At 55.5% G+C, this 12,384-nt stretch overlaps 2 protein-coding genes across 3 annotated transcripts; one reads left to right on the forward strand and one right to left on the reverse strand.

Moving 5' to 3' along the window:
• The first annotated feature begins 169 nt into the window (after positions 1-169).
• On the forward strand, positions 170-7,009 carry SPOUT1 (SPOUT domain containing methyltransferase 1). Its single transcript, XM_011364159.2, has 12 exons — positions 170-269; positions 877-922; positions 1,208-1,333; positions 2,253-2,412; positions 2,634-2,723; positions 2,831-2,880; positions 3,101-3,231; positions 4,219-4,291; positions 4,399-4,497; positions 4,983-5,085; positions 5,267-5,414; positions 6,224-7,009. Exons 1-12 carry the CDS (start codon positions 234-236, stop codon positions 6,290-6,292), a joined length of 1,131 nt encoding a protein of 376 aa, XP_011362461.1. The 5' UTR covers positions 170-233; the 3' UTR covers positions 6,293-7,009.
• ENDOG (endonuclease G) lies at positions 6,378-10,159 on the reverse strand. 2 transcript variants are annotated; one of them, XM_023532990.1, is made up of 3 exons: positions 9,338-10,159; positions 7,922-8,031; positions 6,378-6,647 (listed from the first exon to the last, which is right to left on the reverse strand). In XM_023532990.1, the coding sequence occupies exons 1-3, from the start codon at positions 9,888-9,890 to the stop codon at positions 6,447-6,449; spliced, it is 864 nt and encodes a 287-aa protein (XP_023388758.1). In that variant the 5' UTR covers positions 9,891-10,159; the 3' UTR covers positions 6,378-6,446. The 2 variants fall into 2 exon arrangements, with proteins under 2 accessions (XP_023388758.1, XP_011362460.1); XM_011364158.2 differs by having other exon boundaries at positions 6,378-6,729; positions 9,375-10,144.
• Positions 10,160-12,384: the final 2,225 nt, after the last annotated feature.

Below are 12,384 nucleotides of genomic sequence, written 5' to 3' on the forward strand. Positions count from 1 at the left end.
CCCGATATGCGGCCCATTTGGACACCCAGGCGGGCAGGCAATCAGCTCTACCAAACCCCGCGATAGCGCTCGCAAGCCGCGGAGCCCAGCCCAGACCACGGATGCCCACGTGGTCTCTGGGAGCCTAGGCCACGCCCCCGCGAGCTTTTGCCTCCGATTGGACGAATCGGGGAAGGTGTGGCCGGAAGAGGTGAGTCTCATTGGCTGAGCGTGGTCGACGGCGTGCGGCGAACATGGCGGAGCAAGCGAGGAAGCGACCCTGCGGCCCGGTAGGTGACAGGCAGGTGGAAGAAAGTGGGACCCCGAGACTGGACAGAGGGTTGTGGGCGTGAAAACGAGCCGCGTGGGGCCCTGTGGCGGGGACGGGCTGCGCCTCCCGCTCCCTGCTTCTCGCTGATCCGAAGGCGGAAGCCCCGAGGTGTCGCATAATCGTGGCCGCGTGCGCCCCTGCCCGGACGAGAACTGGAGGTGGGGGCCGGGGTCTGAGCCACAGCCGGGACAGTGTCAGGTAACCCATTGCGGGAACCCCTTGCGGCTACTTTGGCCAGGGCCGGATTCAGGAGGTGGGATCCTATGCCCAATCCTGAGCCCTTTCGTGGCATATCTCTTCTGATTCCCAGGGTGGCAGTGGGCAGGTCCTGTTCCCCTGAGCTTCATTTTCCTCTTCTCTCCGGTAGAAACTCGTAAATAATTTATTGAGTGCTTACTATATGCCAGGCCTGGTCTCAGGCACAGGGGCGCAGCAGGTCCCTATCATCCTGACGCTCTCTCTGAGGCAGCAGTGTATGGGAGTTCCCAGTAGCAAGTGGGACGCCCCCCGCCCCCGCTAGGTGTGACCATTCAGCCTCACTCCTATACCTCTTCCCAATCCTCCAGGGTGAACATGGCCAAAGGGTTGAGTGGCGAAAATGGAAGCAACAGAGTAAGTAAGGGGCAGGGTGTGGGAAGCAGTGCGCGTGTTCACCCTTCCCCAGGTCACTCCAGCAGTGCACACCTGAACCTTGGGGAAAGCCACCAGGTTTGTCCCCTCTGGGTCCCATAGCACCCAAGATGGGAAGAAGGGGTTAGAAGCCCTGGAGGCTCCTCTGGCTGTTCACCCAGCAGCACTCAAGCACCCAGGCTGTCCCTACAGAGTGAGAACCCTGACCCTGCTGAGAGGGCACCAAGTCCCTCTCCCCTCCATCAATTGAGATGTCCTCTTATCCAGAGAAAGAGGAGAAGAAGAAGTGGAAGGATCTCAAGCTGATGAAAAAGCTGGAGCGGCAGCGGATGCAAGAAGAACAGACAAAGCGCCAGGAGGAGGAGGAGGCAGCTGCACAGAGGGAGGACCAGGGTGAGCATATAGAAGAAAGGAAAAATCCCAGCAAGCATTGCAGTGAAAGTTTCTCCAGATGTTGTTATACCCACTTAAACACATGTAGAGAGATGTAGAGATACAATCTTAAGAAAGTGGAAGCACTTGATCCATGTGCCTCCGGGCCTGGTTTTCCTTGCCCCACGTTGTGTCCTGAATGTCCTTTCACATCAGTACATCCGGATCCACTCTAACAAATTGTATCTCTTCTCAGCCAGAACCGAAGTTCTGCAAAGTCAGGGGGCCCTATCATACACTGTACACCCAGTGGTTACCAGTGATGATGGTGACAGTGGGAACAGCAACTGAACATGTCAGTTGTCTCAGATACTGGGGGAGCCCTTATGGGTGTTGTCTCACATGGCTCCCTTTGGACAACTCTGGGAGGAAGTACAGTGGTCCCTCTGGAGCCAGACAGCCTGAACTATATCTCAGCTCTCCTGCCTTTTGTATGACGTTGGGCCATGTATTTGACCTCTTTGGTGCACAAGTTCCCCACCTCTTAATAGGGATCTTGGTAGTACCTGCTTCCTAGGCTTATTGGGTAAATGCGCACCCATAAAAGGCACTAATTATAGATAATAGCTCTCATCATTATCCCCATTTAACAATCAGAACTGAGGCAGTAAGGGGCAGAGCCAGGATATGGACCGAGGCCAATGCCTCCAACCACTCCCAGCCTTACCTGGTGATCTGCCTTCCTCGCTCCTGCGAGGAGACCACTGAGTCCATTTTCTTCCTGGGGAGATTGAGGCCCAGAGAGGGGAGTTTGATCTATTTTGCTAATCTCAAAATTCCTCCCAGTAGAAAAATTCTCTAACTCTGGGCCCTGAGGAAGGAGGAGGAGCGCATGGGCCTGGCCTCTCAGACTGACCGTGAACACCCCTCCCCTCCCCAGGGCGGCCTTACACGCTGAGCGTGGCCCTGCCAGGCTCCATTCTCGACAACGCTCAGTCGCCCGAGCTTCGCACCTATCTGGCTGGCCAGATCGCCAGAGCCTGCACCATCTTCTGTGTGGATGAGATTGTGGTGTTCGATGAAGAGGGCCAAGATGCCAAGTGAGGGGCCATCCCATAGGCAGGGTACCGGGGCTCAGGGAGATGGGAGGGGCTGCCAGGATTGGCTCCGGCTTGCCGGGGCTGAGAACCCTGCCTGGAATGCCCCCATTGAAACCCCGATGGGTAGAGTTGCAAAGCAGGGCACTGCAGAGGTCAGTCTGGGTGCACCAGCTCTCGAAGGGAACACAGTAGGCTCTTGAGCCCTATCTTTCTCTCTCCAGGACTGTGGAAGGGGAATTCAAGGGAATTGGCAAGAAGGGGCAGGCGTGTGTGCAGCTGGCCCGGATCCTGCAGTACCTGGAGTGTCCACAGTAAGCGGTGAAGAACAGACTTCCCTGAGCATGAAGGAGGGGAGGCTGAGGGGCAGGCCAAGCAGGTGTTTTCCCTGGGAATTTCTGAGAATTGTGTTCTTAACTAGGTATCTGAGAAAGGCGTTCTTCCCCAAGCACCAGGATCTACAGTTTGCAGGTAAGGCTGGGAGGGGCTGGACCTCTATTTCCCATAGATCGTCCCCAGACCCTAAGAAACCACTGTACAGTTAGGAAAACAGTCCCAAGCATGGCAAGGCCTGTGCCTGGTGGCAAACAGCAAATCTGTGGCAGAGCTGGATATGGGACCAGGGTTCTCTGCCACATCCCCATGTGCTTTTGCACCTCCCAGACTCCTCGTGGCCCCTCCTCACCCACAGGGCTCCTGAACCCCTTGGACAGCCCTCACCACATGCGTCAGGATGAGGAATCCGAGTTCCGAGAGGGCATCGTGGTGGACCGGCCCACCCGGCCAGGCCATGGTTCCTTTGTCAACTGTGGCATGAAGAAGGTAGGAATTAAAGGGTGAGTCAAGATATACTTCCAGACACACCTTAGCTGTGGAGGGCAGGTTGGGTATGTGAGTAGGGAGCCTGGGACCCAGGCATCTCTGCCTGCCAGTCCCCCACTGATGCTGATTTGGGCCAGAGAAGTAAGTACCTAAAACGGAGCTCAGTAGATAAACCCAGAAGCAAATTTACTGGGGTTTTTTTGTTCTTGTTTTTTTTTTTAAAAAAGCAAATCAACAGAAGATGGTCCTCATGCTAAACACAAAACAAAACCTTGCAAAAACAAGTTCAAATCATTCTGGGGCTGTTCCCGCGATGCAGAGCCATGTTGGGGATTGGCATGTTCATTTGCCAACTGTTTACTCTCAAGTTTCCTAGAGTCAGAGGCAGAGACATGTAAATGTGTGGGTTTCCCTTCCCTGAAAAGAACGGACCAGAAGTCACTGACTAAAAGCAGATCAGGATGATCCAGACACAGATGAAAAGCACGAGACACCCTCGAAAGGGAAAGAAAATGCCCTATTTCTGAATTCGAAATTGGCACAAGACACAAACATCTATGGTTATTCACATTCCCATGTGTTAAGCATTTATTTCATGCCAGGGCCTGTATAACAATAGCTGTTGTTTATGGAAAGTTTTCTGTTAGATGAGGAAACAGGGTCAGAGAGGTTAAGTGACCCACTCAAACTCCTATAGCTAGTAAGAGGTATAGCCACCAAAATGTAGGAAACTGGGATTTCATCTACTCATGAAATATTTACTTCCTACTCAGTTCCAGGCCTGCAGCTTTCACTTTTGACCCGTGTCTTATAGTAGTTGTTTGGCAAGAATGGTGTCTTGTAAGTAGGTCTGGCCCAGATAAGGGGCTAAAAGTTGACCCGGACCCCTTGGGTCTCTTGCCAACCCTGTTGATCCCCCGTGTCTGGGAGAGTGATGACCCCTGCTGGTCTGTGAGGGAATAGCACCCATTTCTGGCTTCTCCCTAGGAGGTGAAGATTGACAAGAACTTGGAACCTGGACTTCGGGTGACTGTGCAACTGAACCAGAAGCAGCTCCCAGGTATCTGAAAGTTTCCCCCACCTGGCCAGCCTGAGGGCCCAGAGCCTCCTCCTTCCACCTACCTGTCCCCTCGCCCTGTCTTCACAGCCTCTCTGCTTCCCCTCCAGAAAGCAAGACCTACCGTGGGAAAGTCGTGTCGTCACAGGACCCACGCACCAAAGCTGGTCTCTACTGGGGCTACACGGTCCGGCTGGCCTCCTGCCTCAGTAAGGACGCAGCTTCCTTTTATGAAAACAGAGAGCCTTGCTTGACCCAAAAGTCAGACCAGAGTTTTTGTCCTACCAACTTGCTATGTGTCCCTGGGCAGCTGCCTTTCCTTCTGTGGGTCTTGGTCTCCCTGAGTTTGCTGCCTGGAACGCTGTTAATGACTTCTGAGAAAAAGAATATCATGATTGGTGAATAATGCTCGCCACAGGGGTGGGAATGGGGGCAAAAGGGCTAAATAAGTCCAAGGTACAGTATGTGTTCTCAGAGCTCCTTCGTCCCCACCCTCTGCTTTGTTGTCCCAGTCCAGCACAGGCTTTGTCTCTCCCTGGTCAGTCCCTGACTTCTCAGGGACAGTGGAGGGCCCAGGTGTGGCTCCCTTACTGGAGTCCCCTTCTACACACCACACCCCACCCAATATACACTCACAGAGCCAAGCCACTGTGGCTCGTGGAAAGGACACCTACTGAGCTGGCCCCGCCCTCAGGTGCTGTGTTTGCTGAGGCCCCCTTCCAGGATGGGTATGACCTGACCATCGGGACGTCAGAGCGAGGCTCGGATGTAGCCTCTGCCCAGCTTCCCAGCTTCAGGTGGGTACAGCCTAGGGCAGGGGCCGGGGGATGGGGAGTGGAGTGGAGCAAGGGACCAGTCTGGTGGGGGCAAAGCCGTACAGACAACTCCTACCACATGTGGGCTGCTTTCAGTGTGGTCTTGATGAGCAGTCAGTGACCGCGCCTCCACCCTCCCCACCCCGCTCCCTGTGGGTGCCAGGCATGCTCTCGTGGTGTTCGGGGGCCTCCAGGGGCTGGAAGCTGGAGTGGATGCTGACCCCAACCTAGAAGTGGCTGAACCCAGTGTCCTTTTCGATCTGTATGTCAATACCTGCCCCAGCCAGGGCAGCCGCACCATCCGCACAGAGGTGAGCCTGCCTGCTTCCCCCACCTCCAGCCCCATGTCCTTCCAGAGGTTCACCCACCAGCCAGGGCCTCAGGGTCTCTCCACGGGGGACTACAGCTCTCTCCCTGTCACCTCCCTTGCCCAAGGCTGCCGAGCCAGCCTTCTCTGGGGATGGTCTCCTCACCCCCTTGACCTCACCACCTGAGACTTACAGCCGGGGCAGGATATGAGTGAGCTGGGAGCCAAGACTTCTGGGTGCTGGTGCCTGTCCAGCTGCTCCCCGGCTGGATGACCCAGGAGACCCCGCCCACCCCTACTCTGGGCTTTCGCTTCCTTCACTGTACGCTCGTGTGTGACCATGGCGGGCAGGGCAGCCCTCCCCGTGGGTGCCAGGATGCGGCTGGCTCAGAGCCTTCGTCCCGGGCATCCACGGAACCTGTGGCCCTGCTTCCTTCAGTCTCAAAGGCGGTGACTAAACAGGTGGACTGCTCCAGTCTACCTGTCCCCAACGGCCCTTTTGGGGCCAGGTGCTGTACGACAGCCAGCTGTACCCTCCCAACAATAACCCCAGCTCCCACCCTTGCAATACCTATACCAAGGGCTGAGAACTTCCTGTCACCTCCCCTGACCCTAGGAGACAGGTATGCTCCCATCATCCCCCAGTCATTCCCATTTTACAGAGGGAGAGACTGAGGAACAAGGAGGTGAAGCCCTTCGCAGGGCATGCATCCGGCCAGTGGCAGATCAGCAGAGTGCCGCTGGGCCTGTCCTTCACCTCAGGGCCCTGTTGAGGGCAGCAGGCCCCAGCCCATTGCTGCACTTCTCTTCCAGGAAGCCATCCTCATCTCCCTGGCTGCCCTGCAGCCTGGCCTCACCCAGGCAGGTGCCCAGCCCAGCTGAAGGTTCTGTCAGGCACAAGACAGTGAAGAGGCAGTGAAGCCAGAGGTTCCTGAGGGTCACCTGGGAAAAATACAGCCAAGACTTGTTTCTAAAAATAACCACCTTTAATGCGACCCAACCCCTGCACCCTCACAGTCTGGCCAGGCAGCCGCCCTCACTTGCTGCCCGCGGAGATGGCCTTGAAGCTGCCAGCCCGCGCCAGTATATTTGGCACGAAGAGCAGCCCTGAGGCCCGCTCGATGCTCTCGATGGGCACCAGGAAACGCTCCAGCGGGATTGCCTCGTCCACGGGCGCGTTGGGCATCACATAGGAGCGGAGTTCGATTTGTCCACCTGCTGCCTCCAGGATCAGCACCTTGAAGAAGTGGGTGGGCACTGCCACGTGATTCTTGCCGATTACCTGGTACTTCACGTAGGACTTCCCGTCAGCCTCCGTCCTGCAGGCAAACCAGGTACCCGTGGCCTTTCAGGGCTCCCAGGGAGTCTGGTGGGACCCCAGGCCACCGCCTCCAGGAAGCATTCCCTAACCTGACCTCCAACTTGTGCCGGCCTGCAGGACTAGACTACCCCTCAGTGTGGGGCTCCTGTGCCCTCCTTGGCTCCCCCAGCAGTCTGGGAGCTCCCTGCAGGGTAGAGATTCACTCGTACCCTGTTGTCTCATGCCCACCCCTGGTTCAGGCAGAGTGGATGGTGGCAATAAATGCTGCTGACGGAATCTGCCCTTCTAAACATTCACATTTATCCATGCAGACACTGGATGTCTGCCTGTCTCTCCCTGTGGAAGGGGAGTACCAGATGGGCCAAGCTGTGACAACTGGATTCCAAGCCCCAGCACAGGACCCGGTGCATAGCAGGTGCCCGGAACACTGATGGGTGACTGACGCCGGGCTAACCCTCAGCAGAGTCTGCTCCACTTTAGCAAGCTGCAGGAGGCGCTGGCTCCTTAGTTTATCAGTCCCTGTGCGAGCCCATGCTCTCCCCTAAACAACCGCAAGGTGGCTACCAGCTATTACTCCCATTTCATGGGAGAGGACGTTGAGGTCATTTGCCCATGGCACCCAGACCCTAGGTAATAGGGTCTGGATCCCATCCCAGCCTGTAGATTACAGAGCCAGCTGCTTCACCACAACCTATAGCTTCACTCATCCCAACCTTAAGCGCGCCAAAAAAATCACTGAGCATGCCCAGAGGAAGCTCCGTCCCTTCTACGTGGGAGGCAGGGCTACAGAGGGACAAGAGTGAAGGTTCAGGGTCAGGAAGATAGAGTTCAAACCCAGGCTCTGGGAGAAGGGTGGGGAAGGGTTGCTCCAAGCAGAGGAGACCGAAGGCAATAGCCTGGTAGAAGGGTTTCTGGGCGGGACACGGGTGGGTGGGTGTGGTGAGAGGTGATCTAGGAGAAAGCAAAAGCAGATGCAGGGCCTGGTGCCCATGCGCAGAGAAGACATGGTCTAGGCGAGCACCCCAAAGGTCTCTGGTTATGAAAGTAGAATTCAGGGGCCTGAGGCAAGGAATGGACAGACTTGCCAAGAGACTAGATGACATGGCAGTGTCAACCCAATGCCTGGGACAAGCCTGCATGGGGTGAGTGGGAGGCCCTGGCTTGCCCAGAACCCCCAGTTCTAGCCTCACCTGGGCAGGAAGAGTGGCCCTGTGCAGACATAGACGTTTTGGTAGGTGCGGGTCAAGCTCCGGCTGTACTTCTCCAGGTTGTTCCAAGCATTCTGGTTGAGGTGGGGCACCTGGTAGGAGAGAGGGGACTCAGACTGTGACTGGCACCAAGCCTGGAAATTCTAGCATGGAATGGGGGGGGGGAGGTGACAAGCATGCAGAGAAAACTGGTTCAAGGAATGAAAATCACTCCTTTAGGCCACCTGGACGAGAGGATGGAGCCCGGACCCATGTAGAATGGAAGGACTAGCATCCCAGGTCTCATAGCCGTTTCTCAGTTCCAAAGAGCCACACTAAGGAAAGCCACACATCTTCCCCTTCAGAGGGGGGAACAGGCCTGCCCCTGCCCTGGTCCCCAGGGGCTCTCAGGAAGGCCAGCTCTCTCAAGCATCTCTCCTGTCCTTTTCCCCCTCTGAACCACATACATAGCCCAGCTGAGGCTGTCATGAATCTGCTCCCGACTCCATCACTTTCCAGTCCTCTGTACAGTGTCTAGTCCCATGGGTAGGGGACTACCGCTAGGAGAGCAGAAGTCAGGTCAGAGGCTCAGACCCCACCTGGTTCACCCAGGGCCCCACATCAGTCTTCATCCAGTGAGTGTCACTTTTGGTGGGAACAGAGCTAGAGGGAGGGGGCTTGCTCAAGGTGCACAGTGACTGCTACTAACAGCCAACTGCCAGCAAGTATCTTTCCTTTTACTCCTGGAAGGCAGGCAGGGTAGGACAATGGCTGAAGCATCCTCTAGAGACGAGAGGTCCCCAACCCCCGGGCCAAGGAACTGGTACTGGTTCGTGGCCTGTTAGGAACTGGGCTGCACAGTAGGAGGTGAGTGGAGGGCGGGCAAAGCTTCATCTGTATTTGCAGCCGCTTGCCAGCGCCAGCATCACCGCCTCAGCTCCACCTCAGGTCATCAGGCATTAGATTCTCATAGGAGCACTGGTCCCTGGTGCCAAAAAGGTTGAGGACCGTTGCCCTAGACAAACTGCCTGGGTCTCCTGATGTGTGGCACTGGGCCAGTCACTTTGCCTCTCTGAGCCTCAGTTCTCTCATTAAAGCTAATTGTTGAATGCTTGCCATGGGCCAGGAAGTGTGCTCAGTACCTTTACATGCACTGGGTCTTCAGTTCCTCAGTGCTACAGCAAAAGATAGGTGAATAACAGTAATATCCCCATTTTACAGATGAAGACACGAAGCTAAAGGGCCCTCAGTTAAGGTCAGACTGCAGAACGGGTGCTGGGAGCCCAGTGCTCTGTCCCTCCGGCTTAGGACAAGCGGCGATTAGCAAGCCCCTCACCAAGCCCCTGACCCAGCAGGCGCACTCAGCATCTTCCCCATTCTGCGGAGGGGCAAACCGAGGCAAGGAAGTGAGGGGCTGACCTCGCCTTGTGCAGTCGGGACCGGGCGCAGGCGCTACCTGGGGCGCGACGTTGCTCAAGTAGAAGGTGTCGTCCATGGCCTTCTGGCTCCAGCGGTGGTTGGCTGCGGCGGCCAAGTGGCCGCGATCGAAGCCGCTGCCGCGGTAGTCGGCATTAGTGGCGCGGTGGTACGCATGCACCGAGTCGTCCTCGCGGAAGTCGCACGAGCTGCGGTCGCCGTCGCCGCGGAGCCGCTCAGGCCGCAGCTGCTCCACCACCCAGAGCGCGCCGCGGGTACGTGGGTCGTAGCACAGCACGTACGACTCGCGGCTCTTGAGCTGCGCCAGCCCAGGTAGCCCGTACTTGGCCAGCTCGCCGGGGCCACCGCCTACCGGAGCCCCGGGTACAGCAGGCACGACGGGCAGTTCGGCTGCCGCCGCCACAGGCAACACGGGCAGCCGGCCCAGCAGCCCCGGCGCCGGGCGCGCGTCCGCCCGCTGCCGCCGCCAGCCTTCAGCAGCTGCGCCCAGGCCCGTGCCGAGCGCCAGGGTCAGACCGACCCGGAGCGCCCGCATGGCCAAGGAGTGTCGCCGCTGCGAGGATGGAGGACGGCCGGCGGCGCCGGGGGAACGCCGCGACCTCTTGCGTCCCGCCCGCGAGGCTCTTAAAGGGGCCGCTCTGGCCTGCGGGGCCCATCGGGGATGGGGCTGGGTGGGGGCGTGGGCGGGAGCAATGCCCCTCCCTTCTACTCATCAAGGCACCAAAGGGCTTGGGACTCCAAATAAGTCCCAAATGGGACCCAAGAAGTTCTACTCAGGGCCATTGCGGATTGGACATCGTGGCGCCCTTCCTTTGCCCTTTAAGATGCGGCTTGAGGGGCGTGGCATCGCTGCTTTGGTTTATCCGGCTTCGCCCCGCCTCCTCATGGGTTTCCACCGAGGGACCCACCTCCTTTGAGCGCCTGTGCAAGCGCCAATGGAATAACAAATATTAGTTTGAAGAGCTTCGGTCACTACTTCATTTAACCCTCAAAAGAGCAGAGAAGGAGCTCCTAGTTGGCAGAATAAGGATATGACACCGGAGGCGTCCACTGGAGTCTATCCTAACCAGTACACCATAAGATAAGCTAAAAGTTCTACAAGATCGACCAAGATTTTCTTAACACCCAGAGTGAGAACGAGGATGCAGGTGGCAGGTCCTCTCCGACTGCTGGTTGGAACAGAAACTGGTACAATCCCAGAAAGCAACTTGGCAATATGTATGAAAAGCCTTAGAAAGGTTCATACCTTTCAACCCACTTAAGAGGCCCGAGCTGGAGAAATAACTCTGGGATGTAGATTCCAAACAGAAACTTCCCCACAGTATTACTTACATTCAGAAATAGAAACTGGTTTCCGACCCCTTTAGCATATTAGATAGAATAGTATGTGGCCTATAAAAATTTGGAAGTCATACAGCAACTTACCATCTAACATGAGGGAATTGACAATACAAAAAACTATATATCGATAAGAAAAATATATAACAAAAATTACATCTGCAAAGACTAACACTATCAGTGATTTTCTCCAGATTGGTGGTGGTGGTAGGCTTTGTTTTATTTATGGGCTTTTGATTTTTCAGTTTTTTCAATCTAAAAAAAAAAAAAAACTTGCTGTGAAATTATGATGTAATAGATTTTTCTCCAGTCCATGCTCCCTCCTCCCCCCAGCTGCAAATTGTATGATTTAATGAATAGTTAAACAGGCTCTTCCAACAAGAATCTGCTGGCCTTTCTCTTCAATGACTCTAAAAGCCTCCTAACACCACCCCTGCTCACTTTTTTCCTGCTCTTAAGGTCTCAGTGGTTTCAGCCCATGACATACCAATCAATGCCCATTGCAAAGAACACATGATTTATTAAAGACTTGTCATCAACAGCATTGATTCAAGGAACAAAACTGATTTAAAAAACAAAAACAAAACATAAGTAGACTAACATTCTGATCCTCTGGAGTGACATCTGCTGAATTCATACAGCTCCATCTTTAAGTATCCAAGTTCCTGGGAGCAGCTTCCCAAGCACGAAGCTTGGGCACTCCGGCTGTCTGGGGACCTCCCTTAAGAGTCTGGAAAGGAGGAATCGCCAAGGGTAGATCTTCCCTTGGGGAGTATCCTGGGGAACTGAGCCTAACCTGGACATGGCCCCTTGTGCTCTTGGCCTTCATCCCAAAGTCAAGGAGAGGGCACTGGACTCAAGGCCTGCCACTGAGGCAAATTAGATGCAGTGATTCAAGTAGTGTGGCCCCAGAAGGGAAGGCAAGGGATAGGCAAGAGGGAAATGTCCTGGGCAGTGTCTGCTGGGTCCCAGGCTGTGGCCCAAGTCTCAGGCTGTTAAGGGGTCAAATTGGGAACTGAAGGAGCAGCTGACAAGTTCTGGGAAGAAGGTAGGCTAGGCTGGGGGGAAGCAGTTTGTTTGTGCCCTGTGTAGGAGGTCTTGGAGTCTCTCTGATACTCAGTTCCAGTATGGAGCTCAGAGCTCTCCCAGCCAGGATCTGCTGGAGAACCAAGAAGGTCCCAGAAACAAGGGCAGAGGATGCTGTGTCTGACCTCGGAAAGTCAGGAAGACCATGTCTCCAATTCCTTCCTACCTTCCCAGCCCCACCCTCATCCCTAAACCAAGCACTTGCCAATCTGCAATAAATAACCAGGAGTCTGAATAAATAGTAAAAATCTCCCCAAAACTGTGTTAGGAAAGGAGGCGGCAAAAAGGCAAGTGCAGAAAGTCCCAGAAGCATTCAAGGGTCAGCCTGGTAAAGGGGCCATCTGGGGGAACTTGTTCCTGGCCCAAGGCCTGGCCAGCACAGGAAGCAAAGTCCTGGTGACCAGACTCAGGAAGGCTTTGGGGACAACATGGCTCCTGCCAGCCATTCTGAGATGAGGGCCCTTTCTACATCACCTAACCTTCTAGACCCAAACCACCTGCCTCCTTGCAAAAGGAGGGAGGGGACTTGATCAGAATAAACCCAGTCCTCCCACCGCCCAGCAATGGGAGCAGCCAGCTGCTCCTGCTCCAAGTGTACCTGCCCT

The sequence above is a fragment of the Pteropus vampyrus genome, unplaced genomic scaffold (assembly GCF_000151845.1).
Source record: "Pteropus vampyrus isolate Shadow unplaced genomic scaffold, Pvam_2.0 Scaffold95, whole genome shotgun sequence".
In the NCBI taxonomy this organism is placed as follows: domain Eukaryota; kingdom Metazoa; phylum Chordata; class Mammalia; order Chiroptera; family Pteropodidae; genus Pteropus; species Pteropus vampyrus.